The 17,192-nt window shown below is 52.6% G+C and overlaps 1 protein-coding gene across 2 annotated transcripts; it reads left to right on the top strand.

The window, feature by feature from the left end:
• The first annotated feature begins 1,049 nt into the window (after positions 1–1,049).
• On the top strand, positions 1,050–16,892 carry TSC22D3 (TSC22 domain family member 3). Of its 2 annotated transcripts, none has more exons than XM_054996111.1 (3): positions 1,050–1,760; positions 14,655–14,706; positions 15,759–16,892. In XM_054996111.1, exons 1-3 carry the CDS (start codon positions 1,432–1,434, stop codon positions 16,008–16,010), a joined length of 633 nt encoding a protein of 210 aa, XP_054852086.1. In that variant the 5' UTR covers positions 1,050–1,431; the 3' UTR covers positions 16,011–16,892. The 2 variants fall into 2 exon arrangements, with proteins under 2 accessions (XP_054852086.1, XP_054852087.1); XM_054996112.1 differs by lacking the exon at positions 1,050–1,760 and adding an exon at positions 14,308–14,529.
• The last annotated feature ends 300 nt before the right edge of the window (positions 16,893–17,192 follow it).

Genomic DNA, 17,192 nt, shown 5'->3' with positions numbered 1-17,192 from the left:
TCAATTAGATCCCGCAAAGTTGCAGCCGCAAGAGATCTATTTAGGCTCGTCGGCGCCTCCGATCCCCTTTCTGTCTCTCCGCCAGGTGGCAGGAGCGCTCCAAGTTTTGCTGGGGAAGGGAAAGGCTTCGCTTGGTCCGCTGCCTAGAGCCGCCGAGGTTCAGCGGCGAGTGTCAGCGGCTGGAGGCACGCCAGCTGGCAAAAGGCACGGCCCATAACTCCCGGCCGCGAAGGCGATTCCTTGGCAGAGTCTCGGGCGGCTCCGGCAGGTCGCCTTGGGCAGCGGCATCAAACGCGTTCGGGGGCTTCTTCGCCTTCGAGGTTCCTTTCACTTTCAGTTGACTCCCACGCTCGCCTCATTCTCTGCTAAGAGGAAAGAGAAAGCCGTGGGGCTGCAAGGAGCAGAGGAATGACTTGGGGCGGAGAGGGGAGGGGTGTGTGTCAGAGCATTCCAACCCTACAATCCACGGTGCGGGGGAGACCGACGCCTCCAGCTGTGCTCTCCAGGGCCAAACGGGCCTGCTTGCAATAGCAAGGCAAGTCCCGCAACTCTCGGGACCCAGAGAAAGGGACCCCCACCACACATATACACACACACCTCTGTCCTCCCTCGGACATCAGAGACAGGAACTTGCCTTCCAGTCTCGGAGGCCACTGCAGAGACGGAAGGAAGGACGGCCTGGAAAGCGCCTGGTGTTGGATAGCTGCCTGTCAGGCAGAAATCCAGCAGGTCCAGCTCTCCCCATCTCTGCTGGGGAAACTTCGCCGGCTGAAGCTCTACCTAACGTGCAGCTCTCCAGGGGCAGCGTGTGCGTAGAGGTGGCAGCCCTAGGCAGGACGAGAAGCCCTGCACGGGGTTGTTCTTCGAGGGCGTGCCCGTAGCGGGGAAGGAGCACGCCAGGCCAAGGAGCGGGGGAGGGACAGCCGGGCGCGGCCCAAGGGAGGGCTCTGGGGCCGGGCCGGGAAAAGCTTTGCCAATCGCGGCTGGATTCGAAGGAAAGGGGCGGGGCGGGAAAGGAAGCGAAGGGAAGAGAAGGGGAGCAGCCGCCGCCGCCGCCGAGCTGTCCGGAGAGGAACCCAGGCGCGACGACCGGCAGCGGCCCTGAGGCTCGACGGACAAGGGCGGCGGGTCTGCAGCCCGGGGCAACCTCAGCGGAGCCAACGGGGGCCCTGCGCTGACGCGCGACTCCGGAAAGCAGCTCCGGGCGAGCGTTTTGTGGCGGCGGTGCCCGCAGCTGGGCAGAGCGCTTCCTGGAAGCGGGGCAGCCCCGGAGCCCGAGTCGCGCCTGGGGTGGGCACGGAGAGGGCAGGGACTGCCGCGCCGACGTGCTACCGAGCCCCGGCCCGCCAGCCAGGCAATCTGCGGGCTCAGCGCTCCGGGGGCCGGCGGCCGGGCCGCGCCGGGAGTTCTGCCGCCCTGGCGGGGATCAGGATGTCCTCGCCCGCTTCCTCGGAGGAGTGCCGCTCGCCGGTGGGGCTGGACTGCTGCAGCTGCTGCCTGGACCTGGCCAACCGCAGCGGCCTGGAGGAGGGCCCCGTGGGCTGCAACAACAACGTGGGCAGCCCGGTCGCCGCCAGCCCCTTCCAGCAGCTGTGCGAGCAGCTGGTTTGCGAGAACCTCAACGCCGACAAGCTGAGCCGCATCATGCGCCAGGACTCCCTGGAGCCGGTGGTGCGGGACCCCTGCTACCTGCTCAACCAGGGCATCTGCAACCGCAACATCGACCAGACGCTGCTCTCCATCTTGCTCTTCTTCCACAGGTGGGTAAACGCCCGACGAGAAGGGGGCGCGCAGGTTGCTCCGGATCAGGCCCGCTGGGGCAAGAGGGCCGCGGTTTCGCCTTAGAACTGAGCCCAGGGCGCAGCAACAGCAGCTCCGATGGGACCTCGGAGGGGAGGGGGTCCTCATTCCACCTTCCGGATGCCGGGCAAGACTGGCCTAACTTTTTAGCCCATGAAAGGGGCTGCAGACCCCAGGCCTACAAGGAGACTGGGTCCTCTGAGCCACTGCTCAGAGCTGCAGAGCCAGCCTGGGCCCTTGATTATGGAAGCAGCAAATGCAGAATTAGCCGGTAGGGTTTTCCCTTTTGGTGCAATGCTTATTTTTGTGGACCGCCTGTGCCAGCTTTAGGGGATCCTGATGGCAGTAGTAACTGTCCTCTGAGAGGCAGTGCTGGACCTCTCGAGGCTGAGAAGTCCTCATCAGCCGGGGGTTGTTATGTGAGGCAGGGAAACCTTGTCTTGGGTGCAGGAGTCCTGGCAGGCAGTGTTGCTGAAATGCCAGGAGAGGGTTCAGTGCTGCAGAACCAGGAGGCCCTCGATGGCTGTACAGGATCCCTGCAGTTAACAAGTGACAGGCATCTTCCCCCAGTTATAATTTTTATGGGGTCCCCCTGCAAGGAAAGCTTCCTTCAAAAATGGGTATGGCTAGTTCCTTCTTTCTCAGAAAAAGGGAAATGCTGCTGGTTGCTGCTTTGGGGGTCTTGGGGAATAAGCTTTGTCAACAGGCCTGTCCCTTTAACAGGTTTAAGGATGTCACTTACCAGGTGGTGATAATTATTCTGCCTATTTCCATCCATTAAGCCTCTGCTAAAGGGGCAAGACATTTTTTCTCCAGGATGCTGGGGACTCTATGGGGAACACCTGTCACAAGAAGATGCAGCCAGAAGGCTGTAGAACAGTATTCCTCTTCTGTCTCCAGTGCAGGCTGTGCTTGTGAAAAGGCTTTTGAGTTGTGTATTGTGCAGCAGAGCCTGTGTAGGAACTGGCAGGTGTGGGTGTCTTTTGAGGAATCTTGAGTGGGGAACCTCCAGCAGAGATAAGTTCACGTCTGCACACTGGAGCTCTTGACATTTGCTTGCTTGCAAACCTGCAGCATACTGTCTGCTGCCTAGAATGCAACATGCCCACCTGCAGGCAGCTCCCCATCTGCATGCCAGCAATCAGAGGTGCACACTAGCACCACGTGTTGTGCTCTGGCAGTGGTGCACATGCTTACCCACACACACCCCTCTTGTAGCGGCTGCACATGTGTCTTCACATGTATAGCACAAGCCCTGGGGATGCCGGCTGGAGGGGGCGGCGCTGAGAGGCGAGCGGGTGCTGTAACAGGCTGTTGAAAACGAGAGAACCAGCCCTTTCTGGCCTTACATAAGGTTCTGGGAGGGGCTGCGACGCAAGGTGCATTCCAATATGGGCTCATGTTGTGTCAGTGGGAGGCGGGCTCTGGCCTTGCCTGTAGCCAAAACAACAGCAAAGGCAGGCGAAAGCGAACAGTCTGGCAAAGCCATCCTCCTCCTTTGGCCGCTGTCTTCTGTTCCTGCAGAGATGGCCAGTGGCACACTGGTCTCCCAGGAAAGCAAATGTGGCTTGTGTGCCAATGTGGGCTGGGTACTGCCAGCTGCATCCTGGCATCTCATCTTCTGGTGTGTGGACCAGAAAGGGCTACTGATGTGGGCTTGTTATGTTATGTAGCAGATGGAAGAGGGTCCTTGCCTTCTGTGCAAAACATAGCAGAGGGTTGTTGGTTTTTTGGCTAGGATAAGAGTTGCAGAATAGAAACAGATAGCTACACCCCTCTCCACCTTTATTATCTTCCCTACACATGTGTGTCCAAGTGAGGGTTTCGAACCTCCAGGTTATTAACCTTCTGAAATTCCAGCTGATGGAATGGTAGCTTGGAGGGCAATCTCTATGGCACCACATCCCTGCTGAGCTCCCTCCCCAGGTGTTGTGATTAAATGTCTAGGAATTAACCAAGATGGGCTGGACAACCCACAACCGATTCTAGTGAGAGAGGTCACTTTCCTTGGGTCTCCTTTCTTAGACACCATTTGCAAAGAGTGACTCCTCAGGATACAAACCAAACATTAGCCCTTGATGGCCTTTTCTTGCCAGACTGCAGGCAGGTTCCCCGTGGCAACGGAGGCTCTGTCCCAGGCTGATGATATACCTCTTCCGTATGTTTCAGGCTGTCACCCAGAGGCCATTTCCAGGGCACATTCTTTCAACTGCTTGGACACTTGCTTGGAAGCAGTAGTTTCACTCTGCTGCATATTAATCAGATCTCATCTGGAATACTGTGTCCATTTGTAGATGCCATACTTTAAGACAGGGTGGCAAAGTCAAGAGTTTGGAAAATAAGTCCTCTGAGGAAAGGCTGAAAGAACTGGGTGAGCTTAGCCTGGGGAAGAGAAGACACAGGGGAGACATGATCATGCCCTTCAAATACCTGAAGAGGCCGTCCCAGTCAGCAGGGTATAAACTTGTTCTAGGTTGAATGGGCTTAAGTCCCAGCAGGGTGGATTCTGAATGAATGCAAGGAGAAAGTTCCTAACCATGAGAACAACTCAACAATGGAACCAATTATCTTCAGAGTGAGAGGACCGTCCTTCCCTGGAGGTAGACGCTGGACAACCATTCATTAGGAATGCTCTAACTTTGCACTTCCTGCACTGAGCAGGGGGTTGAATGTGAAGGGCCTAGAGAGACGCCTCCAGCTCCTGGGCACTGTGATATGTATCTGGTCAACTGAATTGCATGGCTTGACAGGGAAAGAAGCACCCCCAGAGTTGCATCTCCAGATGCCAGCCAGGTGTGTGTCTGTGGGTCACTCAGATTGTTTCCTGATGTATGCCAAGAAAAGGAGGTCAGGCCTGAGAACGCCTGTTTGCCATGAAGACTCAATAGATCCATGGTGCTCAGAGGCAGGGTACCCCTGAGCAGCACTGGGTCAGCTATGGCCTGTTCTATTTTCAACTGCTGGAACCTCCTATTTTCACTTCTTGTTCCTGGCATACCAGCTTGATACCGACCAGCCACACCCTGTGCCACTGAAGTCAGCAAAGCGTTTTATACAGGATGCTCCCCCCCCCACACACACACACCTTTTATACATCCAGGGCAATGAGGAGTTCTGGAGAACTCAAAAACATGCACACTATGTTGTAATTTTTGGGTTGATCTTAAAAGGCTCTGGTTTTTGGTATACTGACAGGGCTGCCTACTCTTTTTAGTGCATCCTTGAGTATCTGAAACAGGGAACAGACAGGCAGAGAAGGCCATAGCATCATAAAAGGAATTGGGAAGGGGATTGTAGCCAGCGGGTTGTAGCTTGGTGCTGTCACTTCTTAGCGGCCGCTTGGACACTGAGGAGAGCTAACCTGCAGGGCACCTCATTGCCTAGTTTGAGGTGCCACGCTGTAAGTTCTCAAGCACCCTCTACATGGCTTCCGTTAGGGGAATCCACCTTGTCAAGGTCTAATTGGAAGCGTCCCGAAGAGACATGGGCCTGATCTATTGCCTCTGGCTCTCTGCTGGCACCCTGAATTGTAGCTGGCCTGGCTTTATGAGAGAGAAGCTGCAGTTTCCCCCTACTGCTGCAAAGAGGAAGGAAGAAGGCTCAGCAAACACACACTTACCCAGGGTGACTAAGAAGAGCCACCAGCTGCTGTGTGTCCCATCAGGTGCTCGTGACTGTCTGGATGGTGAGGCAGATGAGCAGGCATGGGGAGTGTGTAGGAAAGGAAGGGATCGAGGGAGTGTTTGCCTCAGAGGGATCAGCGCAGTTGTCTTTTATGGCAGGAGAAACCCAGGCAGAGAGAGAGAGAGAGAGAGAGAGAGAGAGAGAGAGAGAGAGAGAGAGAGAGAGCTGATGCAGGGCCACCTGGTTGAGGCTTCATTGCACTGGCTCAGAAGTCTCTGAAGGCTTCTTACAAACTGAAGGACTGGCAATAGCGCTCCTGTCCTACTTGTAGCAAAGAATAATGAAAAGACACGGCTTGTCACTTCCCTGCACATGTGACACTTGTACAGACTTCTCGCTTGCAAGTGCTGTGTTCATCCAGGGCTAGTGAGTGACTTAAAGCTGCACTCAGGTTGCAGATCAGCCTGTGTCAGGCAAATCTGAGTATGTGGCAGGCCATTCCCAAGGCATACCATCTCTGTGGAATCTGCAGGAGAAGGCGGCAAATGCATGGCCAGAGGCGGGCTGTGGACCCATTGATCTGGCAGTCTAAAATTTGACTCTGTAAACTCCTGGGTGGTGGACTGGTGGTACATATGTAGGTCATTAGAAATCCTAAAAAGAAGATGCAATTTATTCCCATTATGGCAGCCCAGGCTATTTTTATACTATTATTATGGGACTTGCAGTAAGACCTCATGTTTGATAAAGAGGTACGTTTATGTATTCCAGGGGAGAGGTCAAGACACTGCAGGATGGCTCTCAGCTACAGACCCTGTGAGGCCAGCCTACGTTTTCCCTGCCAAAATAGCTTTCTGACCTTTGAACCTGATTTTTGAAGAAGTCCTATATAACTCAATGTGAGCAAATAAGCCAGCCATGAAAACAGCCTGGCCATGGGTTGTGTTTGGAAAAACATGTAGCTTCTCAGGTTCCAAAAGCCAAAGGTGCAGTTAAGCCCTTAGAGAAGACAGAGATTTGTGTATGGAATGAAGACTTGCTGGGTGATGTCCTTGCTAAATGCTTGCTCCCCCAAGGGAACAAACTGCCCTAAACCAGGCAGCCAGCAACAGAACAGTGCCTTCAGCTCAGAAATCAGAGGTCCCTCCACAGTGTTGGATGCATTCATCTTGGCACCCTGTTGGAGCACAGTTGGCAACTTGTTGGATTCACAGACTTGGCAAGAAGCAACAGGCTTTGCCATCTTTCTCCTGCTTGAATGGCTCTGTGGCTGTGTCTTGAGAAGGGCAGAAATGGGGGGCCTGTTGTAGGAGAGGTGATGCCAGTCATCCTGAGCATAGCCAATCTTTACCTGGCATTGACACGGTAGTCAGACTGCTTGTCATACATTAGTTCAGGGGGGGTGGGGAGAGCATGTGGACCTCTCTTGGGCAAACCCAGGCATGATGAAATGGCTTCTCAAATCTGTACTCTTCTCTAATCTGTACCTTGGTGGTTCGCTCAGCGAGGAGGGAGTGGGCCAGCTGCTGAGCTGAACATGCCCTGTTCACCTTTGTCTCTGCAAGAAACGAACACATGAAGCTGCCTTATACTGACTCAGACAATTGGTCCACCAAGACCAGTACTGTGGCTCTCCAGGGTCCCTGTGGAGATCTTTCACATCCCCTATTACCTGGTCCTTTCAACTGGACATGCCAGGGATTGAACATGGGACATGCAAAGCAAATCTTCTACCACTGAACAATGGCCTGTCCCCTCAAGTGCAGCTCTAGGCAAAGCAGAGCAGTGCTTGAAGTGGATGGGGCTTCATTGATCCTGGCTTACTGATGTTCCCCAGCTTTCTAAAAACAGGAGCTAAGAGTTTGCACCCTGGACCAAGCAGAGGTCAGCCCCAATGACTCGCTTCCTAAGTGCCAAAAATGTTGAGTCCTCCATATCAAAGCCACAAACGGTTCCCTGTTGTACCCTCGGCTATTAGAGTCTCTCTACACAAGACATCTTACACAGGGATGCTCAAGTGTAGGGAGACACAATGTTAGCCAGGAAGCATAGTTTAAAAAGATAGAGCCTGTGGAGATTGCTCCTCAGAGAGTTTGTTAATTTTTGCCTTCCCTAAGTGGAGGTGAAATTGACAGAGCCTAGGGTAGTGAAGATAAAATTAACAAACTCTCTGAGGAGCAATCTCCACAGGCTCTATCTTTTTAAACTATGCTTCCTGGCCAACACTGCATCTCCCACTTGAGTGTCTCCGTATAAGAGATCTTGTATAGAGAGACTCAGTTTCCCCTGAATCTGAATGCCAGGCCTAAAAGGATAAGGACTTCATTGTCCTGAACAGAGTTACAGCCATTAAAGTCAATGGATTTAGAAAGGTGTGATTTTGCTTAGGATTGCACTATAAATATAGGAAGTTGGCCTCCTTTTGAGTCAGAGGTCTGTCTAGCTCAGTATTGTCTGCTCTGACTGGCAGGGACTCTCTGGGGTCTCAGAGGAGGGTCTTCTCCAACACCTGCCCCATGGCAGACTGAACTGAAAATGCCGGAGTCTGGACCTGAGACCCTCTGCATGCATTCTCTGAGGAGCCATGGCTTATTGGGCCCAGCTTTAATCCAGGCCACCTTCATTTAAAAGGATATTGGCAAAAACAACGGAGAGCTGCTGCCAGAAAAGTAGGCAATACTAAGCTAGATGCAGCTGCCCCCTGACTTGCTATACAGCAGCTTCATATGTACATGTGTTGTACCACTGAGCCACAGTCTATTTGGACCCCTCTGTGGCTTCCAAGATTGCCTATACATTTGTAGACTTTTTTTTACTAGCCTACATACACAGACTGAGAAATTAACAAATGGCCTAGGAGAAAGCCTGGCTGAATGGCCCTTGCGGTGCCACAAGCGAGCTCCATTAGAGGCCACTCAGCCCAGTGACACACCGCCCATGCAGCAGGTAAGATGAGGTGGCAACAGATGAGCCAGTACCGATCACTGGCGCCAGTGGTCAAGCTCAGGCTTGACTGTACCTGTTCTTGGCTGCCAGCAACTTCCTGTGATAGTAGCCCACCAAGAACTTTCCCTGTAAGTGAAATGGCCAGTCTATTCCTGGCAGCTAAAAGGACTAGAATTTTGATTTTTTTTAAAAAAAAGAAAGAAAATGAAAGCTGAGTTTCTCGGGATACTGTCAATTAACTCAACAGCAAGACTGCAGAATACATGCTAGTCCTGCGCCTGACTGTGGTCCAAGTCTATGGCTCTTTTTTTTTTTTTTTTGGAATAAGGTTGAGGTAAGCGAAAGAGCACAGAAAATGAACATAAAGCGTTCTGCTGACAAAAGGTCAACATCTCTGTAGCAGCCAAACTGGCTATTAATAGGAGCCTCTTCTGGGGCACATTCGGTTGTGACCTTGGCTGCAAGGTGGCTGTGCTCAGCTGCCTCTGGACAGTGGCTTTGTCCCCCAGTGACACCGAACTTTCTGTCCTTGTAGGGCAAGAGGGAATCTCCTGGCCTTGCATCCTGCTAGAAAACATGCTCCTGTTTCCCTTGGAGTTCTAGTCTGCCCTTATTTCACAGGGGACTTGTGGGGCAGAAGAGTCTAATCTTAAGAAGGCAGAGGACAGCTTGCCAGAGCTGCTCACTCAAGACCTGGCAGGGGCACAAAGAGCAACCAGCCAGCTCTTATGCAACTGGAGAGCAACCCGTGGAAAAAGCGCATTCAGCGCTTGCACCTGCAGCCAACCTAATTTGCATTCTTTATCCCAGGGACAGAATGCAGCTTTGCATGGTGCAAAATCCATGGTGTGGTGGGATTTGCTTGAGAGAACAGAGATGCCTTCAGTCAATTCCGGGAGAGCAAAAAGGGCATGGTTCATGTCAATACCCTTGGAGCCATAACAGGAGATGGGGAAAAATTCTTTGCTTGCAGAGAAATATCCACCACCACCCCTTGCAAAAAAAGAAATCTAGTTGGGGCCAAAGTCAGTCCATGCCTGCGGTCCTTAAGTCCCCCACCCCACCCCATCATCATTAGGAGAAAGTAGGCACCAGCCCCAGCTGTAAGCCAATGTCCTGCCTTGGTTTCCCTTCAGCCAATGTCCTGCCTTGGTTTCCCTTCAGCCTAGCACAATAGCTGAAGGGGACAGGGAGGGAGCTGTCCCCCCCTGCCCCGCCCCAGAACACCTTAAAGAGACACCTTAAAGACGGACCATTTTTTGTTCCAGCACCATGTTGCAAACACCTGAGCTCAGAAGTCAAGCAAAGCTTGCTGCATTCATCCCGTAAGCCCAAGAGAGGCCCTCACTGGATTCCAGACTGAAGTGGGAGGGGGGAGTCCAGTGGCATGCACTCCCTTTGGCACTGAAGCCGTTGCAGTGGGTGGACTGCAGGGGGCCTTGTGGACAATGAAGGGGTAGCGCCAGTCTGCAAGCCACACACTTAAAAAAATGTTTTTTAAAAGTGGGTATTATTTGGGTCCAGCACTATGCCTGAAGTACTAATTCTCACAACTTCCACAGCTACAAAGGTGCAACTTTCCCTGATTTCTCTCTGACAGTGCTTTGCATATCAAGAAGAGTTGCAATGATAGCTGTTCCCAGAAATGCACCCAGGAAGGTTGGGTGGGGATGAAGAGGGTAGGGTAGAAGGAGGCCAGTGAGGTGACCCAGCTTCAAATCCTTAATCTGCCATTTACTGGGTGACCTTGTGCCAGTTAAACACTCAGCCTAACCTACCTCACAGGATTGTTGTGTGGATAAAGTGGAGGAGAGAAGAACAATGTAAGCTGCTTTGGGCACTAATTGGAGAGAAAGGTGAGATATAAATGAAGTAACTAATAGGGGGGGGCAAAAATCCACCCTCATTGCCCTCTCCTTTCTTTCCTTCTCTCCCCACCATAAAAATGTTTCAGGTCTCCATACTATAATTATTACAGTTCTCTTTCTTGGGAGAAGTAAGTCTGAAGCCTCTTTTCTGTGTCTCAAAGCTTCCTGCTTTCTTCACCCAGTTAAGGGGCTAAAGTGAGGCTGAAGCACATCTGCCCGCAGTATTTAGGGCTGGGGTTTTTTTTCCTCCCGGGATGAGAAGCCAGTTGCAGAACAGTGTGGCCTTTCCCTCAGGGCTGCTGAGATGTATGCTGCCTGTGGCGATCAGGATTTGTGAACAGCGACTGTCCCTGCACAAAGAAGGGGAGAGGAGGCCTCGGCCGCCCCTAAGCATTCCTGTGAGGGTACACGGAAGCCATTTGGAGGAAGCTAGTGGTGCTCAGCAGAGAAAGTCCTCATGCAGTTACCTTTCCCTTCTCCTTCATTAGCCGACTGAAGAGGAAACTCCCTTCGGCCAGGGGGAGTTGCTCCTGGCTAAGGAGCCACTGGCGGCACCATGGTCTTTCCAGGCTCTCCCTTTCTCTGCCAAGCCTTGCTTAGCCAGGCAGGAAGGGCAGGTGGAGTCACTGAAGGCAAGAAGGCAGAGCGGAGCACCGTTTCTCTGCAGCTGGTCTTTCTAGGTGTCTTTGGTGAGCCCAAATAATGTGACAAGCCCAGCCTCACTAAACTGTCTGCCACCTCCACCAGGCCTTTGACCCACAAGAACACACCCAGACCCTCCCACAAGGGTCGGCTGCTCTCTGTTCAAGTAGTTGGTGAGTCTCTGCTCCACGAAGGTGCCTGGAAGATTCTCCTCCCAAGCAGCACTGAGCTCCAGAGGAATCCCATTGATGATGCAGATAAAGGAGTGCTTTCAGGGAGAGCCGGAGGAAGAAGCGCAGCTGCCGCTGCAAAACAAAGCTGCCTTCCTCTTCCCCCCAGAAACTGCTTTGCGGCAGAGGCGGAAAGGGAGCCCATCCCAGTGCGAAGGAGCACAAGGCAGCCATGCTTCGGAGGCCCCTCCTGGTTGTGTGCTGGCGTGCCAGCAAGCCAAGAACTGGGAGTCCTGCCAAGGCCTCTATCAAAGGGAGCAGCCGCCCAGCAGCTGGAAATGGGAGCCTGCCAGCAGGCAGAGTCCCCGCCGCAGACGCAAGCGGTGGGAAATAGCCGGCAAGGAGAGACAGGGGCTGATCTGGGAGGGGCGCAGGCACCCTGGCTGCCCCCAGTGTTAGCACCAGAGGGCTGGGAGGGAAGCAAGTTATTAATAGTAGCCAGCATTATGCAGCACTTTTGCAAATGCTTTATCTCATGTTCCCTCACGGCACCACCCACCTGCACAAAAGTTGATAACCCGTCCAGTTTTACAGAGGGGGAACCAAGGCCCTGTGGTAGTAATTTGTGCACATTTGAGCCTGGGTCCCACAGATCCAAGTCTAGCAATGGCCCTGAGGCCTTCTACAACACACTTCCTATTAGAAGCCCCTGCCAAACTTGACATGTGTACAAGGTTGCCTGGAAAGGAGAGGTGGCAGGCAACAGCTCTGACAGTTGTGCAAAAGATTCCCTCTTTGGTGTGATGCTGAGACAGGGTAAGCCTGGCTCACTGAATCTGTTTCTGCCAACTCCACAGCTTTAAAGGGGCAGAATTTAGAAAGGTGGTGTGGTAGGCAACCCTGTTTTCCCTGGCCCTCTCCATTGGGCTCCCTGCCTGGCCTCTCTGCAGCCCTTCTAAGCTAAGGATTCTGGCAGCTGTTATTTGGTATGGCATCTCTTCCTTCTTGCTCTCCTGCAACTCAGAAAAAGCACACCCACTGTTTCTCATGCCGCCACGGAGCCTTCCTGCCATTCAGCAGAACTGTGGATGGTACCATTGTTATGAGCCAGAGCGGTGGGGGGGGGGCGAAGGCACAGGATAGCTGTTCCTGGAAATATTCGCTTCTCTCTCCAGTTTTAGATGCACTTTGGTTCCAGGCGATAGGGAAAAAGAGGCCACATCTTGCACAGGACAGAATCTATGGCTTGTATTCCCTACTAGAAACATGAAGGTGAATTATTCAGCATGTGTGAGAGAACAAATGTGCAAATCACGGTACCATTCAATCTGAATTGCAGTCAGGATCCTCTGTGACTTTGCAAGAGGGTGTGTGTGCGTGCATGCATGCAGTTGCTGTCCCAGTGGCACCTCTAAAATAGTATCTATGCAACTATGTGGGTGGATGTCCATATGTTCTCTCACCTAGAAATACAAAGAAGCATGTTTGCTTAGGTGTTTCTTCCTGGTTTGGAAGCCCAGCTGTTCCTGTGAGCCATGAGGCCTTGAATTTATTCTGCATTTTGCACAAGGTCAACTGGTTGCGAGGCTGCCTTAGAACGAATTAGACCATTGGAGGCTGAGATCTTCGGCTTGCAAAACCGGAGTTTTATCACCCCAGCTGATTTGTGACTTCCCGCACATGCAGCAACTGACCGGCAGGGGTCGTCCTAAACCACTCAGATAAACCGGGCTGGAAGGCCCTTTTGGATCTGACGAAAGTCACAACAACATGTTTTGGTAACTTCTTATGTAATCTTAAGCCTCGACCTAGTTCTGCGCTTGGGCGATACTTTGCCTTTCTGGAACCAGACTCCGGTGTTGCAATGCCCTGGGCTTTATTTGCTTAAGGGGGGTGGGGAAGAGTGTATGTGCAAAATGCACTTGTAAGGCGACCGGGAAGGCGCTTGCAGACACTGGGGCGCTAATTGATTTGGCAACGCCTCTGAGCTTTGCACTGTACAGCTTTCAGACCTGGGAAGAATTGCGGCCACTGCTGCCAAACGTCGGCCAACTCAATTAAACCGAAGCGCTGGGATCTGACCCGGTTGGACCCAAGTAAACTTACTTAGGGTCATCCCAAGCCGCAGGGATTTGACCCGGTTGTACCCAAGTAAACTTATTTGGGTCATTGTGGTGACGGAAGGGCTTTCGAAAGGCCGAGTGGTGCATAAAGGAGACTGTGTGAAGGGGCTGTGGCTCAGTGACAATACATGATTTAAATGCAGAAGGTCAGGGCTTCGGTCCTTGCTGTCTCTGAGCAGATGCTAGGGCCTGAGCGTTGCTGCGGGTCACAGGAGACAAAGCAGCGCTAGGCGGTCCTTTTGTTATAATAGGCCGGTGGCTTACTGCTTTGCATTCAGAAGCCTCCGTGGTCCATTCCTGGTTTCTCCAAGAAACTTGGCCTTAGCTAGCGCTTGAAAATACCCCTAGAGAGCCTCTGCCAGGCAAAGTTAGCAGAGGGGCTGTGGGGCAGAGAGGTCTCAGCGTGCATTCACCAGGCTGCCAACCTTGCCCTGCCAGAGCTGCAACTGGGGGGCCTCTGCCTAGAATTTGCAGCGGGGATGTCACAAAGGGTCCAAAGTGTGGGACTCTGCCCCCCCCCGCCTTTTACTTTCTATCAGGCTCCCGTTAAGGCGACCCATCTGGAGCGGCCTGCTGCAGAAGTACGAATAAAAAGGACTTTGGTAGCTCCTTAAAGCCTTGCCACGATTGTATCGTACCTTAAAACTTTCATGGACTAAAACCACTTCGTTATATGAATATGACGAGTCCTCACAATGCAGGTTTGGAAGCGTATACCGCAGGGGTGAAAGAACTTGGAGATGCACAGGCACAAGGTTTTATATTTTGTATGGAATACTTTGCAATATTAATTAGAACGTGAGATGCAATTATGCACAATGCAAAGGTGATCGCGAAAAGTACGGAGGCAACTCACGACAGCAGTCACTGAAGCTCCCTTCAGCTCTGCTAAATTCGGAAGCGCCAATAATCGCCTCCTCAAGCTTAACGGCCTTTCGGAGCGCATCACAGAGCAGCCACATTCCTGAGCGGTGCCAGCATATTTGCACAAAGCCGGCGGGGAGGGGGGAGGAAAGCGCGTCGTTGGGAACGCGCCGGCGCGTTGGCTACTTGGGCTGAAGGGGCGGGATCTTATTTGCATGCCCGGCTGACACCATGTGACGCCACGGGAGCCGCAGTATATAAGGCGAGCGGGAGGAGCCGGCTCGCATTCCGGTCGGTGGTTTCGCCTTAACGGCTGAGCTGCGTCAGTTTCCGTTCCCGAGTCAAGTTCAATACGGCCCGCCCCGTGGCTATGAGCACCGGAATGTACCAGTCCCCAATGGAGGTGGCTGTCTACCAGCTGCACAATTTCTCCATCTCCTTCTTCTCGTCCCTGCTGGGTGGGGATGTGGTCTCAGTAAAGCTGGACAACAGGTAGCGCAAAGGAGACTGGAGACGCGGGGGGGGGGTACGGCCGCGTTGCCGCAAGCTTTTGAGGGGGGGCACCATTTTTTATCTTTGCCTGGCTCTCACCTCCGACTTCCTTTGTCTCTTTGCAGTGCGTCGGGAGCCAGTGTGGTCGCTATCGACAACAAGATCGAGCAGGCGATGGTAAGTCTGGCTTACTGAGGGAAAGAAGGGGGGGGGGTTCCTTTGTTCGTCGCTGTACTTGGCCAAGCCGCATTGCAGCTCCCCCGCCCCTAGCCGGGGCTTCCTTTCCTGGAACGCAGCAGTCTCCCGTTTAGGGAAGGGCGGCCGAAGAGCGAAAGCAATCTATAATCGTCTGGCGGGGGAAGGGGGGGGCGGGCTGCAGTCTTTGCTTGCTTCCTCTATTGTTAGAGGCTCTGCAGCAATCCCTGGTAGGTCTAATCTGTGCCTTCAAATGCCAGGAACCAGCAGCGTCCTATAGGTTATGTGCAAAGAGCTGTTTGGTGGCTTAGTCATTAAACCAATGCAGCATTTTCAAACCGTAGGAGCTGATGGTGGCTGGCAAAGCCAAACTGATTTTATCCCCTTGTGTCAAATGCTCATAAAAGTCGAGAAGCATGGTAAAAAAAAATCTGAACAGCTGTTAAGTCTATATTTAAAATTCCTACCACTTGTTTGAGGGGAAATGTAAAGCTTCCACTGAAGCATATACAGCCACAGTCACATTGGCTGATGTGGAATGAATGCCCTTTCCACCCTGCAAGAAAAGAAAGACATTTTGCCCAGCTGGAATTGGAGACTGTTGAACAACTTTGACACCCACTGGTACCCTCTAGCCATAAGGCCACCCTAGTTGCTGGTCTTCAGATCCTTGGGGCAAGGTGAACCAGGTCATTTAATGGTTTATCTAGATTTTAATCCTGCCCTTTCTCAAGTAGCATGGGTTGGTATACCTGGTTCTCCCCTTCTTCATTTAACTTCACAACAGCCGTGTTGAGATAGGTTAGGTTGAGAGAGTGACCAATTGGGCCACGTCTGGCCTGAAAAAGTTTCACCTGGGATTAGTCCAGCACAGTACCACACCAGGTCTCACAGTGCTGCCACTGGAATGAGTTTGGAGGCAAGCATTCCTAATGGCCCCTTTGCTTTTCTTCAGGAGCAAGAGTTGGGGAAGTGGGGTTTCTCTGGAGCTGCCATGGATTCTGTTTACTCACTTGAGCACTCTTCCTTTGCAGGATCTAGTCAAAAACCACCTGATGTATGCGGTGAGGGAGGAGGTGGAGATACTGAAAGAGCAGATCAAAGAGCTAGTGGAGAAGAACTCCCAGCTGGAGCGAGAGAACAGCCTCCTGAAGAATCTGGCCAGCCCAGAGCAGCTAGAGAAGTTCCAATCCCGGCTGCCACTGGAGGTGCCCTCGCCGACGCCTGAAAAGCAGAGCCGAGGAGCAGCTGCCCCAGCCCAGCACAATGGGGGCTCTGCGGTGTAAGGTGGCTCTGTCCTTGGGGTGGGCAGAGCCACGGAACATTTTCTACTTAATCTCCTTCCGAGTGGTTTCCTCATCTCTCTTTTGGAGAATTCTGGCTAGGCGAAAGCTGGAATGATGCCCTGAAGGGGCCCCGGTTAATTCCTGGCTGGCTGACTTGGGTTGGCCAGAGACTGTCTCCTGAAGCAAAGAGCACAAGGGAGGGAGCCCTGCACAACCAGGCAACCCTGCCCGAAGGAGTTGCGAGCTTGCTGTCCGTCCCTCCCTGCTCACATCCTTCTGAAGAGGACAATGTGCTGGAGGAAAGGGCTCCTGTCTATTGGCACAGGACTGTTACTTGGAGGAAGGCAGCCATTTTTTTTAACAGAAAGAGAGAGGGCTGTGTCTCCCCTTGCCCTGGGATGGAGAACAGCTGCTTGGACTGGATACTCAACCATTTGGGGATTACAAGACTATCTGTGAAGCATGCCCCGTATTCCAGTTACCAGGGGGTACAAAACTGCTTTCTGAACAGACTTGTGCACTCCCAGCTGTATATGGCAGGGATTCAGACTGGAAAGAACATTTAGTGCCATTGCATGGAAACAGAGCAGGGGAGGCCAGGCTGTGCCCACCTGGTAACATTGACACAGACAATCCCTGTATGAGGAGGTGCTCAGTGCCAGCTGCCTTATGTGTCCCCAGATGGACCCGAACCCACGATGCTGAGATCAAGGGCAGTGCAGTGATGGGCCAGGGATGGGAGGGGGGCAGCAAGAGGAGTCTTTGGCTGGCTCAAGGAGCTGCCTCTCCTCCAGGATGGGATCTCACGTGTTTGTCATGTTTTCTAACTGATGGTGTAAATCCTGAGACACTGCAATAAAGTCTAAGTTTTATATAAATGCATACGAGATGGTCTCTGTTCTTATTTAGGGAGTGGGGGAGTCCTAAGATGAGAAGTGCTCTGCTGGGGAAAGATAGAAATGGGAACAAACCAAGCAGAAGTGGAAGTTTATGGGGGAGAAGAATGCAAAAATCCAGGCAGTCTTAAAGTTAAGAGTTGCTGCCACTCTCCATTCCTCTGCATGACATGATATCAGCTCTTCTGTCTAATCCAGTAGCAGGGCCTTATACGAGTTGTTCCCTAGTGGAGGCATTTCCACTTCATTGTTCACTGGAAATAGACTGTGGAATCTTCCCCAGGCT

Source organism: Eublepharis macularius, chromosome 13, assembly GCF_028583425.1.
Source record: "Eublepharis macularius isolate TG4126 chromosome 13, MPM_Emac_v1.0, whole genome shotgun sequence".
Classification (NCBI taxonomy): domain Eukaryota; kingdom Metazoa; phylum Chordata; class Lepidosauria; order Squamata; family Eublepharidae; genus Eublepharis; species Eublepharis macularius.
This window is presented reverse-complemented; position numbering and strand designations above follow the sequence as displayed.

What these genes read in the sequence shown, in the direction of transcription:
- TSC22D3 (XM_054996111.1), top strand. Translation starts at nt 1,432, where the DNA reads ATGTCCTCGCCCGCTTCCTCGGAGGAGTGCCGCTCGCCGGTGGGGCTG. An exon ending in ATCTTGCTCTTCTTCCACAG is followed by an intron (nt 1,761 to 14,654) that starts GTGGGTAAACGC and finishes GTCTCTTTGCAG; the next exon opens with TGCGTCGGGAGCCAGTGTGG. An exon ending in ACAAGATCGAGCAGGCGATG is followed by an intron (nt 14,707 to 15,758) that starts GTAAGTCTGGCT and finishes CTTCCTTTGCAG; the next exon opens with GATCTAGTCAAAAACCACCT.